The following is a 15,044-nucleotide window of genomic DNA, read 5'->3' as shown; positions in this document are numbered from 1 at the left end:
TTCCTGGTCGGATGGTCCTTATCCTTTCAAATACTGGACATGTGTTTGTTTATCAGCATAGATCCTAGACTACAATATAACATTATTTCATGTTTGTTAAACGTCTATTGTGTCTGTAAATGTTATCATAAGCTATTGTGTGTTGGCAACAATGTCAGTCAGTGGTTAAGGACCTCCTACCTGTGCTGATCAACAGGAAGAGGATGTACTGTGTTATCAGTTATCAGTGTCCAGGGAGGAGACAGACTAGGATATTTGACAACAACACTGTATGTGTCATTAAGGGTTTAAAGAATATTATATTTGTATATCATATTTAGAGTGCTTTGGTCCTCAATAGGCTGAGGAGCTAGTGCTAACAGCTTTTGTGTCAAAGAGATGGATAGCGTATGACAACCCATGATGACATAAACCTTCATTCAATACACCCTCTAGTGTAAACCTGTTCCATGTGTTCCTCTGTGCATTGATGAATGTTTCATTTGCCCTGTGCAAGAGTATCCTGAGCATGAGAAAGACCCTGGGAGCGTTTATATTTATTTTTGAGCAGACAGTAGATTGAACTAGCTAGAACTGTCAGCATAGGGTTAAGTTTAGCTCAGAAACAGGTTTTGTTGCAGAGGTCCTAACAGATAAGGTTTGGTTTATAGCACTGGCAGCGTAGGGTTAAGTTTAGCTTAATGTGTTTTTGTTGCTCCATTCTACTTTTCTTTGTACACTGCTGAATGATTCATTGGTGTGATGTGTCATGAGTGGAATGATTATATTCATAAGGGACGGGTCATGTATTTTTCATGGGATCCATAACTGCTGGTGCTGCCTGGGCTAAACTACAGGTGTTTCCTCATTCATTACATAGTTTACACAGAACACGGAGGTAGGCAACACAGAAGATGTAATTTAGTTATCACTGTTACTAAGTTTACTGTCAGAGAGCAGAAAGTGTAGGAACAATAATGTTCTCTTATACCACAGAAGTGTCAGTTAAAACGAAATTTTACCTGGACAGGCAAGAATGGAAAGAGAGAGTTGTTGATGTATGGTTGTCTGTTATTGTGCGTCTTGCTTTGGCAATACGGTTGAAATGACTGTCATGCTAATAAAGCTGAATTGAATTGAATTGAGAGAGAGCGAGAGGATAAAGAGAAATGGTTAGAAAAGGGTGGTGGTCCCTATGTGCCCCCCTGCACTGTTCTGTCTGAAAGGAACAGAGAGAGAGAGAGAATGACCTGTCTGTATGGTTCAGTCAGGATCATCAACAGAGAGAGAGAGAGAGAGAGAGAGAGAGAGAGAGAGAGAGAGAGAGAGAGAGAGAGAGAGAGAGAGAGAGAGAGAGAGAGAGAGAGAGAGAAGAGAGAGAGAGAGAGAGAGAGAGAGAGAGAGAGAGAGAGAGAGAGAGAGAGAGAGAGAGAGAGAGAGAGAGAGAGAGAGAGAGAATGACCTGTCTGTATGGTTCAGTCAGGATCATGTCTTAGGAGGCCCAGGATGCTTGACTGATATAAATGACCTGAGTGACAAACCAGCACCTTGGGAAGTGGAGATTTGTTCAATGCAGGTTAATGAAGGAAAGCATGATGATATATCCCATTATGTTTATAACTCTCCTATATACACAGACTGCATCTTGTAGACCTCTCCTATATACACAGACTGCATCTTGTAGACCTCTCCTATATACACAGACTGCATCTTGTAGACCTCTCTTATATACACAGACTGCATCTTGTAGACCTCTCTTATATACACAGACTGCATCTTGTAGACCTCTCCTATATACACAGACTGCATCTTGTAGACCTCTCCTATATACACAGACTGCATCATGTAGACCTCTCCTATATACACAGACTGCATCATGTAGACCTCCTATATACACAGACTGCATCTTGTAGACCTCTCTTATATACACAGACTGCATCTTGTAGACTGCACCCCCTCAGTCTCACCAAGTGTCCATCTCTGGGTTAACTTTGCCTCAAATGTTCTCAGACTAAACCTCTGTTACCTCAACCGGTCTGGTTAGCTCTGTCATCTGTTACAGGGAGGGACATGTTCTCAACATGTGCATTTCCTCATTCCTGACATGGTTTCTACAGAACAGAGGCTGACAGACTGATAAGACATCAGACATGAGCAGGAGTGATGAGTACAGTTGAGGAGTAACTGGCTGGTTATCAGAAGAGATTCATATAATAAACATTTAGACAATCCATCAGTTACAAAAGAGACCATTTTTATAAAAACATTTAATATTTCTACATGAAGCAAGTCTAAATAAAACTAGTGTCATCTTCCAAGAGCACTGTATAAGCTGGAATGTAACAGATGGGCCATCTGAACCAGAGACACGAGAATCAGACTCTACAGTTTAGTCTGATTTACTTCCTGACTACCTCCACCTGTATCTCCCTCCAGCTCTCCTCCACCTGACTACCTCCACCTGTATCTCCCTCCTGCTCTCCTCCACCTGACTACCTCCACCTGTATCTCCCTCCAGCTCTCCTCCACCTGACTACCTCCACCTGTATCTCCCTCCAGCTCTCCTCCACCTGACTACCTCCACCTGTATCTCCCTCCAGCTCTCCTCCACCTGACTACCTCCACCTGTATCTCCCTCCAGCTCTCCTCCACCTGATTACCTCCACCTGTATCTCCCTCCAGCTCTCCTCCACCTGACTACCTCCACCTGTATCTCCCTCCAGCTCTCCTCCACCTGACTACCTCCACCTGTATCTCCCTCCAGCTCTCCTCCACCTGACTACCTCCACCTGTATCTCCCTCCAGCTCTCCTCCACCTGACTACCTCCACCTGTATCTCCCTCCAGCTCTCCTCCACCTGACTACCTCCACCTGTATCTCCCTCCAGCTCTCCTCCACCTGACTACCTCCACCTGTATCTCCCTCCTGCTCCTCCACCTGACTACCTCCACCTGTATCTCCCTCCAGCTCTCCTCCACCTGACTACCTCCACCTGTATCTCCCTCCAGCTCTCCTCCACCTGACTACCTCCACCTGTATCTCCCTCCAGCTCTCCTCCACCTGACTACCTCCACCTGTATCTCCCTCCAGCTCTCCTCCACCTGACTACCTCCACCTGTATCTCCCTCCAGCTCTCCTCCACCTGACTACCTCCACCTGTATCTCCCTCCAGCTCTCCTCCACCTGACTACCTCCACCTGTATCTCCCTCCAGCTCTCCTCCACCTGACTACCTCCACAGTGTCCTTCACCTGTTTCTCTACTGCTTGCTATGTATCTTCCAGCATGTTCTTTACCTCTCTGTCAGGATGTTCTGTAGCAGCACAGTGTATCTCTCCTGTTTCTCTACTAGAGTACCAGGATGTAAACAGAAGCCACAACCAAAGTACCCTTTAAACTGTGTGGTGTTTTTCTTGGCTCGTCTTGCCTTTACATCTACACAACCACATAGTCCAACAATCTTGCTGTTCACACATGTTCCAGTTTTTCTCTAAAACACCTTTGGATGCCAGTGTTTTGGCCAACAAAGAGTCAGAGAAAATGGACAGGAGTGTCTCTTGAGCACCAAACCAAAGACCCACAAGCGCTCCCTTCTGAGATCTCCTTCTGGGAGGGAGCTTGTTTAAATGCAGCTGTATCGGCCATATTGAACATCTGGAAGACATGTACACAGGTGAGCCGTCAGAACTGAAATGAAAAGACAAATTGTTTGGATCTGTTTTGATACGTTTTGATATCTTTCACCATGATATATGTTCGAGGTGACATGTTCATTCTGTGGCCCTTGGTGTCTGTAGCTCATGCTGTTTTGAATGGGAGGATTCTAAAGCAGTGTCTGAATTTGAGGTGCAATTGGTATGTTGAAAAAAAGCTTTTCAATGGGAGTGCTACAGATTTCACACTGCAATGTTTTTGTCTTTTATGACTTCTTGCTTGTATATTTGACAGTTTTTGAGGTACAAGGTGTAGCCTACATCATTTACCTGCTCTACCTTGTTGATGAGGTACAAGGTGTAGCCTACATCATTTACCTGCTCTACCTTGTTTATGAGGTACAAGGTGTAGCCTACATCATTTACCTGCTCTACCTTGTTGATGAGGTACAAGGTGTAGCCTACATCATTTACCTGCTCTACCTTGTTTATGAGGTACAAGGTGTAGCCTACATCATTTACCTGCTCAAACTTTAACGTAGATTGTTTCAACTAAATCCTGTAGTACTGACACACATATCATGAAGTTCAGAATTCTCCCACTGTACTGATGAAATACTGAGCCCCTGGCTGATCCCTCCCAGCCACAACTAAATACTGGGCTTCTCCATTTCTCCAGGGTGGAACACCTGGTTGACCTACGTCTGGTGTGTAGGTCCTCCCTCCACCCTGGGTGGTTATGGGGGAACTGATCACTTCCTGCCCTCCTCTCCAAGGCTGTATCCTCCAGGTGTGTCTCTGACTGCTCTATAACAGCTCCCCCAGCTCTCTAATCACATGACCAACAGGCTGCTGGAGAGCCTTCATTTGTGTCCAGCTGGTCTACTGCTAGGGCCCCTGAAGAGGTGACTAATATCAGAAGAAACATTGAGGACCTAAACTCTTGTAAAGTCTTGACATTGTTTCAATGAGACAAGTGTCCTGTAGCACCACTAGGGGGCAGCACAAGGACATGGCTGCATTGTGAACCACTGATTAGTGCTTCTACACATAATAATGGAAAACATTCTCTCTCTCTCTCTCTCTCTCTCTCTCTTCTCTCTCTCTCTCTCTCTCTCTCTCTCTCTCTCTCTCTCTCTCTCTCTCTCTCCCCCCCCCCTCTCTCTCTCTCTCTCTCTCTCTCTCTCTCCCCCCCCTCACTCTCTCTCTCTCTCTCTCTCCCCGTCACTCTCTCTCTCTTTCTCTCTCTCTCTCTCTCTCTCTCTCCCACCCTCTCCCTTTCTCACTTCCCCTCTATCTCTTTCACTTTTTATCAAAATATTTTAAGTGCTTTATTGGCAAGTTAGTATATTATAGGTCAAATATTGACAACACAAGCATACTGTACAGTATACAGCAAACACATACAAACATACACATATAATATTATTATTATGTAAACCTATATACACATACATACATACACCCCACACACCATACCTCCTCTCTCCTCCTCTACTCCTCCCCCTCTCTCCTCCTCACCCCCTGTCTCCTTTACCTCCTCTCTCCTCCTCTACTCCTCCCCCTCTCTCCTCCTCACCCCCTGTCTCCTTTACCTCCTCTCTCCTCCTCTACTCCTCCCCCTCTCTCCTCCTCACCCCGTCTCCTTTACCCCCTCTCTCCTCCTCACCCCCTGTCTCCTTTACCTCCTCTCTCCTCCTCTACACCTCCCCCTCTCGCCTCCTCACCCCGTCTCCTTTACCCCCTCTCTCCTCCTCTACTCCTCCCCCTCTCTCCTGCTCACCCCCTGTCTCCTTTACCTCCTCTCTCCTCCTCTACTCATCCCCCTCCTCTCTCCTCCTCACCCCCTGTCTCCTTACCTCCTCTCTCCTCCTCTACACCTCCCCCTCTCTCCTCCTCACCCCCCGTCTCCTTACCTTCTCTCTCCTCCTCTACTCCTCCCCCTCTCTCCTCCTTTACCTCCTCTCTTTCATGCTACTGTAAGGCTGGGTGTCACCCTGCCCCCACCTCTCATATGCTACTGTAAGGCCATGACAAACTTTAATCAGACCAACAACATTTCCTGTCTGCCACAAGGTATCAGAACCCCAGAGAGGGTTTGGTCAAGTTCAGGGGTCACCAGGGAACACACAGAGGTCTGGAGCTTGTCTGGGTTCAGTGGTTACAACATGGCTTTCTGCGGTTATTTCAACATTCCTCTCAAAAAGTCTCTCGGTTGTGCTAGTTTCCACTGTTGGTTAAAGGGAGCTAGATGTGATGGTGCAGACATCTGTCTGACCATGGGCCCCCAAGTCTTGTTGTTCAAAGGGAGTGTTTACCCAGGGTGTCATCCATCAAAGTACTCATCCCATTCAATGCCCCACTCAAAATCTGTGGAGTCAGGGTCATACTTCATGGTACAGTGAAAGTCTTTTAGGTGCAGCATTCCAGGCATTTAATCCTGGTTATAATCCTGTCTCATGTGTCTGCAACAGTCCAACAACCAGTTTTGTGCCTGGTCTACAATCTACCCAGACGCTCCCATGTTACCCCGCTCCTCTTCTCTCTCCACTGGCTACCTATCATGGCCCGTATCAGATTCAAGACCCTGGTACTGACCTTCCAAGCAGTGAACGGGACTGCACCCGTCTACATCAAGTCTCTCCTGCAGCCTTACACCCCCAACCGTCACCTACGGTCTTCTTCAGACAACCGCCTGGTGGTCCCACCGCTCAAGACCGCCCGGTCCCAACACAAGCTCTTCTCCTGTCTGGCCCCCCAGTGGTGGAATCAACTCCCCACCTCATCAGAGACACTGACTGTCTCTCCACCTTCAAGAAAAGGGTCAAGACGCACTTGTTCTGGGAGTACAACGGTACTTAGGAATGGTTCGCTTGACCCGATGTTAGTTTCCTCAAGGATCACAATGACTCTTGCTCAGAGACTTGTTGCTCTTGTGGTTAATGGTAACTGATTTAAAATTGTTTGTACTCGCTGTGATATATTGTTTTTATTATTGTTGCTTGTTTTTTCCACAGGTACACTTGCACTTATAGCAGTTTATGTTGTTTAATTGTAACTTGTTTAACTACATGCTCTTATGGTTCTTCCCTTTGGCACTTACTTTGGTTGTTCACAATGTGTGCTTCATGTTTTATTGCTACTCGCAATGTTTTTGTGGCTATCTCGTTGTTATGATCAGTGACCTATGCACTTTGTAGAGCTCTCTCTTGGAAGTCGCTTTGGATAAAAGCGTCTGCTAAATGAATAAATGTAAATGTAAATGTAAGAGGAAGTGAGTTAGTGCTCAGTACAGCTGATGGTGCAGTATGATGGAGTGGAGCTTGTTGTAAGAGGAAGTGAGGTAGTGCTCAGTACAGCTGATGGTGCAGTATGATGGAGTGGAGCTTGTTGTAAGAGGAAGTGAGGTAGTGCTCAGTACAGCTGATGGAGCAGTATGATGGAGTGGAGCTTGTTGTAAGAGGAAGTGAGGTAGTGCTCAGTACAGCTGATGGTGCAGTATGATGGAGTGGAGCTTGTTGTAAGAGGAAGTGAGGTAGTGCTCAGTACAGCTGATGGAGCAGTAAGATGGAGTGGAGCTTGTTGTAAGAGGAAGTGAGGTAGTGCTCAGTACAGCTGATGGTGCAGTATGATGGAGTGGAGCTTGTTGTAAGAGGAAGTGAGGTAGTGCTCAGTACAGCTGATGGAGCAGTAAGATGGAGTGGAGCTTGTTGTAAGAGGAAGTGAGGTAGTGCTCAGTACAGCTGATGGTGCAGTAAGATGGAGTGGAGCTTGTTGTAAGAGGAAGTGAGGTAGTGCTCAGTACAGCTGATGGTGCAGTAAGATGGAGTGGAGCTTCTTGTAAGAGGAAGTGAGGTAGTGCTCAGTACAGCTGATGGAGCAGTAAGATGGAGTGGAGCTTGTTGTCTTCTCTGTTGTCTTCTGTTGTCTTATGTCAGTATGAGGTAAATGACTGAGGTACTGAATACATTTTAACTGAGTTGTTTACATCATAGTGGTGTGTTCTTAATGAGGGTATAAAGTTAGTTTTCCTTCCTCTCTTGAGGTAACAGTCTGATAGGGTTGGATTCTAACTGTTGTTTGTTTACAGGTCTACAGGTCTGGCTTCAAAATCCTAATCTGACCCTGAGGAGAGAAGTTCTGACTTTGAGAGGGAGGAGGGGGCACTGCCTCTAAAATGAGTCTGTCTGGAGAGAGAGAGGAAGGGGGCACTGCCTCTAAAATGAGTCTCTCTGGGGAACATGACATGGACACCAAAGCTAAGAGGTAAGATGAGAATCCATACCTGTTCATGACTGTTTTCCATCTCAGAGCTCAGCAGTGATATTATGACATCATCATTAGTCAGAATAAATGAGAGACTGAAGGTCTGTCTCTGTTGTGTTGAAGCCCAATCCAGGAGAGACCAGCCTCACCTGTACCCAGCTGTGTGTCCATGAAGAGTGACAGGTCTATGGATGCACCTATCATGTTCAGTGATGGAGGAGGACCTTCTAATGAGGAAGGGTATGTACTGACCTCTGCCGGTGTTCAATGTTATGTGATGAAGGTGACATGGTATGAAGAAGCCGTCTCTACTGGGACTCAATATTCCTATATTATTATATATTTGTCTGATAGTTTATATGTGATTATAGTAATAGTGTTTAAATGTACTTGGGCCCACATGAATCAATGCAACATTACTTATTCCTGTCAGAGCACAACCTGCCAGCCTCAATCCCTACTGTTTATTGTCTTTACTGTCTAATTGTTAAGTGTATACAGTTGGTCAGGCCAGACCCATTAATTGCCAACACCTGTTTGTTGGTAATACTGAGCAGTTAAAATGTTTGGAAATAATCCATGAAAGGGGACATGTTGCTCACTGGTAGAGACATTTTTTTAAGTGAAGTAGTAGTATTTATAATCTAAAAGTCCAATGTAGACCTTTGCTTTATCATGTAAAATCTCTACTAAAACACAGGGTTAGAGATGCTGACTGTAGATACTAAAGTATCCCTCATCACATCCCTACTAAAACACAGGGTTAGAGATGCTGACTGTAGATACTAAAGTATCCCTCATCACATCCCTACTAAAACACAGGGTTAGAGCTGCTGACTGTAGATACTAAAGTATCCCTCATCACATCCCTACTAAAACACAGGGTTAGAGCTGCTGACTGCCAGCCTGGCTGACATACAGACCATGTGGTAAAGGTTCACAGTGAGAGATACAGAGTAACAACAGGTCTGGAAACTTGCCTGTCTGACTCATTCAAGTTGACCAGCAATATTCAAGCCTGGTTCTAAACCCTACTGATGAGTGACTACAGCAACACATGTTGGACAGTATGATATATCTGTGGTGTCTACTTTAGTGATTTATGTTTGTAAGACACTTTGTTGTGTTTGTTGACAGGATGAGACAGCAGAGACCAGCCTCACCTGTACCCAGCTGTGTGTCCATGAAGAGTGACAGGTCTATGGATCTACCTATCACGTTCAGTGATGGAGGAAGACCTTCTAATGAAGAAGGGTATGTACTGACCTCTGCTGGTGTTCAATGTTACGTGATGAAGGTGACATGATGTAAAGAAGCCGTCTGTATAACGAAGTATAACGTCATCATTAGATTCAGGATCATCATGTGACATTTCTACTAAACAAAGTCAGAACTCATAGCCTGGCTGATGTTCAGACCATGAGGTAGAGCTACACAGTGAGAGGGAGCTGTTATTTAATATTATTTCATTAACATGTGGTGTTGGTCTTCTCTTTCTGTATCTATGGTTTAACCTCTAGACCACCATCAGGCACATCAAACCCTTTGACCTCCTTGTTGTGTTTGATCAGTGAGAGACAGGACCACAACCTACCAGTCCACTGTGCTGCTTTAATGTTGAACTTTCCCTGACATTAACACAGAGACTCAACCACAACACAACCACAACAAACTACCCTGAAACAAATGCAATTATGCAAGCCATACCATACTACCATTAGGTCATTCCATGTCGGTGCAGAAAAATTATTTAATTTAGTAGAGACTAGAGCGAACTCTAGGATAAGCCTGTGAGTTACTTCTCCACCTTAAAAGTCTTAATAATTTTGTTATAATAGCTTTACATACAAATAAGAGAGATCAGTGCAGCTCTAGTGGAAGTTTGACAACAATAACCTCCCTACACACACACACACACACACACACACACACACACACACACACACACACACACACACACACACACACACACACACACACACACAGACAGCATGAGAGTCAGTGTCCAGCCCTGCAGGTACCAGGCCTGGTATGAGCACAGACCGGGCAGGGCTCAGCCCACTTAGACTGGTTGAGACCAGAAGGTCTTAAACTCCTGGGTGGAGGAGTGCTGCAGTGTCTAAAGCAGGCTGCTAGCAAACATGCAGCCCTGTGTGAGGTGGACCCTGATGTCATTCTTCTGTGTCAGTGTCTGGTTGAAACACAACACACTTGTTTACCTGGGGGTGACAGTGCTCCTATCTTTGAGGAATGTATTAAAGGAATAGTGCCTTGTAGTGGTATAGAAGATGGTTTACTTGGTAGTGATGGTATCACTCTTATACAGTGTGTCTGTGTGTATGCATGAGTGGATACAGTTCAGATTACCACTCATGCTTATGTATGATACACTCTTTAGTAGATGATCAGCCCTTGTACATGTGGTTCATGTGGTTAAGTAATGTCATCTCTTGTCCTCAGAGATCAACAGGAGAAGTCTGAGTCAGACCAGAGTCACCATGAGGACTTGTCCTCCATATTCACAGTGAGTTTTGTGTTCATCTAAAGTACAAACTTTAGATGAACATATTCATTTTAATCATATTGTTCTACTGTGTATAGAGTTCCTGGTTCGTCTGATATCTCCCCTCTCTGTTTCAGGTGCTTGAGGAGACGGTCATCAGGTTTGTGAAGAAAGAGCTGAAGAGGATGAAGAGGATTCTGAGTTCAGATTTCCCAGAAGGCTTAGAGAGTCAGAGGGAGGACCAGGAAGTGGTGGACCCTGAATATCAGAAGCAGGAGAGCAGTGCCAGAGAGGGAGCTCTGAAGATCACACTGCACGTCCTGAGGAACATGAACCAGAAGGAGCTGGCTGACACTCTGGAGAAAAGTAAGAGACTCCATATTTAGTCTTAGTTGACCGATTAATAATACATGATGAAGGTTAGATATACAAAGAAAGTTATGAGACTCAGAGTAGCCCAATGTTGTGTAGATCTTCCTATGACTTTGTATTATGTGTGAGTATACTAAGCTGTTTCATTATTGTGTACCTGATAAATGATTATAGATTTAAAAAAATATGTTTTGTTCATAATCTGTGAATAATCAAAACTACGTTTAACAAAAACACACACTTAACATGTGTTGTTTTTTGTTTAGGTGAGCGTGCTGAGATTTGTCAACAGAAACTCAAATCTGAACTAAAGAAGAAGTTTGAAACTGTGTTCGAGGGCATAGCCAAACAAGGAAATCCAACTCTTCTCAATAAGATCTACACAGATCTCTACATCACAGAGGGTGAAAGTGGAGAGATCAATAATGAACATGAGGTGAGACAGATTGAGACAGCATCCAGGAAATCAGCAAGACCAGAAACAGCCATCACATACAACAACATCTTTAAACCCTCAGCTGGACGAGATACACATATCAGAATTGTTCTGACAAAAGGAGTTGCTGGCATCGGAAAAACTGTCTCTGTGCAGAAGTTCATCACGGATTGGGCTGAAGGACTAGCCAATCAGGAAATCCAATTAATCTTTCCTCTGCCATTTCGAGAGCTGAATTTGTTGGATGGAAAAGAGTTCAGTCTGATGGAACTTGTCCATCACTTCTTCTCAGAAACCAGAGAATCAGGAATCTCCAACTACGACAAGTACAACGTTCTGTTTGTCTTTGACGGTCTGGATGAGTGTCAACTGCCCTTAGCCTTCAAAAATAACAAGAGCTGGTGTGATGCCACAAAGTCCACCTCAGTGGATGTGCTGCTGACCAACCTGATCAGAGGAAAGTTGCTTCCCTCTGCTCTCATCTGGATCACCACTCGACCTGCAGCAGCCAATCAGATCCCTTCTGAGTGTGTTGACCTGGTGACAGAGGTACGAGGGTTCAATGACCCACAGAAGGATGAGTACATCATGAAGAGATGCAGTGATGAGATCCTGGCCACGAGAATCATCTCACACATCAAGACATCAAGGATCCTCTACATCATGTGCCACATACCAGTCTTCTCTTGGATTACTGTTACAGTCCTTGAACACATGCTGAGAACAGAGAAGAAAGAGAAGATGCCCAAGACCCTGACTGAGATGTACACAGCCTTCCTGGTGTTACAGACCAAACAGAGGAAAGTGAAGTATGCTGGGAAAACTGAGACAGATCCACACTGGGATGAAGAGAGCATTAAGAGCATTCAGTCCCTGGGAAAACTGGCCTTCCACCAGTTGGACAAAGGCAACCTGATCTTCTATGAGAAAGACCTGACAGAGTGTGGCATTGATGTCTGTGATGCCTCAGTGCACTCAGGAGTGTTCACACAGATCTTCAGAGAGGAGAGAAAAGTCTTCCAGGAGAAGGTGTTCTGCTTTGTCCATCTGAGCTTTCAGGAGTTTCTGGCTGCTGTGTTTGTGTTTCTCTCATTCATCAACAACAAGCAGAATCTGATGTCTGAGACTCCATCAGCTTCCAGTTCCAACAAACTTTTGGCTCTTTTCAAAGAGAAACCAGAAGTCCGATTCTACAAGAGTGCTGTGGACAAGGCCTTGCAGAGTAAGAATGGACAGCTGGACCTTTTCCTCCGCTTCCTCCTGGGCCTCTCAATGGAGTCCAACCAGACTCACTTACGAGGCCTACTGGGTCAGAAAAGTAACAAGACAGAGAGCCATGAGGAAACAGTCAAGTACATCAAGGAGAAGATCAGAGAGGATCCCTCTGCAGAGAGATGCATGAATCTGTTCCACTGCCTGAATGAACTGAACGACCATTCTCTGGTGGAGGAGATCCAACACTACCTGAGCTCAGGAAGTCTCTCCAGTGAGAAGAATCTCTCATCTACACAGTGGTCAGCTCTGGTCTTTCTGTTGCTGACTTCAGAAGAGAAGATGGACGTGTTTGACCTGAAGATATACTCCAGATCAGAGGAAGGTCTTCTGAGGCTGCTGCCAGTGGTCAAAGACTCCAAAACTGCTCTGTATGTATAAGCCATTTGAAGAATTTAAATAACAATATGACTTAGCACATATTGTGATGTAATATTTGATTGTTGTATGATTCTATCACACAAACTATGACTCTGATGATGTCTTACATTCTCCTTATGTTATTAGGCTGAATGACTGTAACCTCTCAGCACGGTGCTGTGAAGCGCTGGCCTCAGCTCTCCCCTCCTCAGATCTGACAGAGCTGGACTTGAGTAACAACAACCTGGGGGATTCAGGCATGAAGCTGCTCTCTGCTGGACTGAGGAATCCACTCTGCAAGCTGGAGACACTGAGGTTTGTATTCCTGTTTAATCACACACCACACACTGATTGTAAAGGCCGCAGTATGCTTCTGCGTCTCCGATTACGGATGGGCGGGCTTACGGATACGGACGGATAGACTGCGTTTATGGTTCTCCGTAGGCTGTGGGTGCTGAAAACAATTCACCGCCAGAAGAGTAGGTGGTGCAACGTTTTTTTTTGTAAGTCGTCGTCGAGTGTTTATTTACCTAGGTTATCGAGAAGTCTGAGCAAATTTACAAATTAGCCGTTTCATCAATAAAATACACACATTTTCCGCAACTACACTGCCCATTTCTCGTCACATTTTAATTCAGATGCTGATTTACATGTACTTTTTAGCTGAAATATGAATTGTAAAAACTTACAGCAATGGCGGTCAAAGGATTCTGTTCGTCCTGTTTATCACGGCAACCCCGCCCCTGACACAAGCAGTTCTTAATACTGACCAATCACAGCCAAGGAGGTATCCTTAACTATCCGCAATTACGACGGATAGTTAAAAAATTCAGGAGGTGCACGTCGAGCTCTCAGGGCGTTCCTCGTAGAGGAGGGCGTTCCCATGTGTCCGTTTTTTGGAAAACGGAGAAGCATATATCGGCCTTTAGTTTTTTAGGGGGTCTCCCAGGGAATGCAGGTGTGAAAGGGGGGGAACAAGGGCAGGGTCTCCAAGCGAATGTGACCTCAGAACAGAGTATATCCAAAACTGCAAGTCAGACCAGCCGGTCGGACTCGTCCTTGAGCAGCGAAGAGTTACTGTCCCAGCATTACCTTATCTCTCATTTTGACACTGCTCTCCAGAGCTGAATAGCCCACTGTGCTCACACCAGACCCCGAGTGCCACAGACTCGACTCCCATGCTGGCCTGCTTGACCTCAGCATTCCACTTACTTAGAATCATCTTGGTGCCTGAACCCATTTGTTCTTTAATGAATCAATTGATAATGTTTGGATATATGTATATATTAGTATGAAGCATTACATGACATTTGTGTATACATATGCATACGAGGTAGTGATTAGTATAGCAGCATTGATCAGCAGTATGTTATCATTCCTTCACAATAGCTAATACTTGCTATATCTCTTTGTGTAATGGTGGAAGAGAGGAGTTATGAAGAGTTTTGGTACATAAACAGATTGCAAACGTTAGGTAGCTAGCTTGGCTAGCATCACCTACTCCTCGCTTACCTTTTTTTTTTTTGTTTTCTTTCTAAATGCCGGTAAAAGTTTTATGTAGGCCTAGTCCCAACCTCATCAGTGAGCGTCTCTTTGCACAATTACACAAGGTGTGTGTTTTCTTTTGGACCTTTACGTTTAAATTTTTTTATTTAGCAGACGCTTTTATCCAAAGCGACTTCCAAGAGATAGCTTTACAAAAGTGCATAGGTCAATGATATTAAACAATGAGATAGCCCCAAAAACATTGCAGGTAGCCAAAACATGAAGCATACATTGTGAAAAGCAAATAAGTGCCACTGGAAAGAAACATAAGAGCATGTAGTTAAACAAATTACAATTAAACAACATGAACCTCGAAAGTGCTAGAATGTACCTGTAGGAAAGCAAGCAACAATAATATAATTCACAGAAAGTACAAGAAGTTAAATCAGTTACAACTAACCAACAAGAGCAACAAGTCCCTCAATAAGTGTCATTGTGTTCCTGGAGGAAATAAACTAACATCTGATCCAGCCTTTCCAAGTCTTTCTTAAGTACTGTTGCACTCCCGGAACAAGTGCGTCTTTAGCCTTTTCTTGAAGGTGGGGACACAGTTAGTGTCTCTGATGGAGGTGAGGAGGTGATTCCACCATTGGGAGGCCAGACAGGAGAAGAGCTTGGGTTGGGACCGGGCGCTCTTGTACGTTATTGTAAACTATTTT

General features: G+C 44.7%; 2 protein-coding genes across 2 annotated transcripts in view; both read left to right on the top strand.

The window, feature by feature from the left end:
- LOC134038949 (NACHT, LRR and PYD domains-containing protein 12-like) overlaps positions 1 to 15,044 on the top strand; it is a 495,359-nt gene that overhangs the window by 348,909 nt on the left and 131,406 nt on the right. The gene's annotated exons all lie outside the window — the stretch shown is intronic.
- LOC134038982 (stonustoxin subunit beta-like) overlaps positions 1 to 15,044 on the top strand; it is a 64,437-nt gene that overhangs the window by 6,731 nt on the left and 42,662 nt on the right. Inside the window, exons 2-4 of the mRNA XM_062484733.1 lie at positions 7,722 to 7,897; positions 8,021 to 8,137; positions 9,035 to 9,151. Coding sequence (XP_062340717.1) covers positions 7,809 to 7,897; positions 8,021 to 8,137; positions 9,035 to 9,151 — 323 coding nt within the window. The 5' untranslated portion in view covers positions 7,722 to 7,808. The remainder of the gene's footprint in view (positions 1 to 7,721; positions 7,898 to 8,020; positions 8,138 to 9,034; positions 9,152 to 15,044) is intronic.

Source organism: Osmerus eperlanus, chromosome 18, assembly GCF_963692335.1.
Source record: "Osmerus eperlanus chromosome 18, fOsmEpe2.1, whole genome shotgun sequence".
Classification (NCBI taxonomy): Eukaryota; Metazoa; Chordata; class Actinopteri; order Osmeriformes; family Osmeridae; genus Osmerus; species Osmerus eperlanus.
This window is presented reverse-complemented; position numbering and strand designations above follow the sequence as displayed.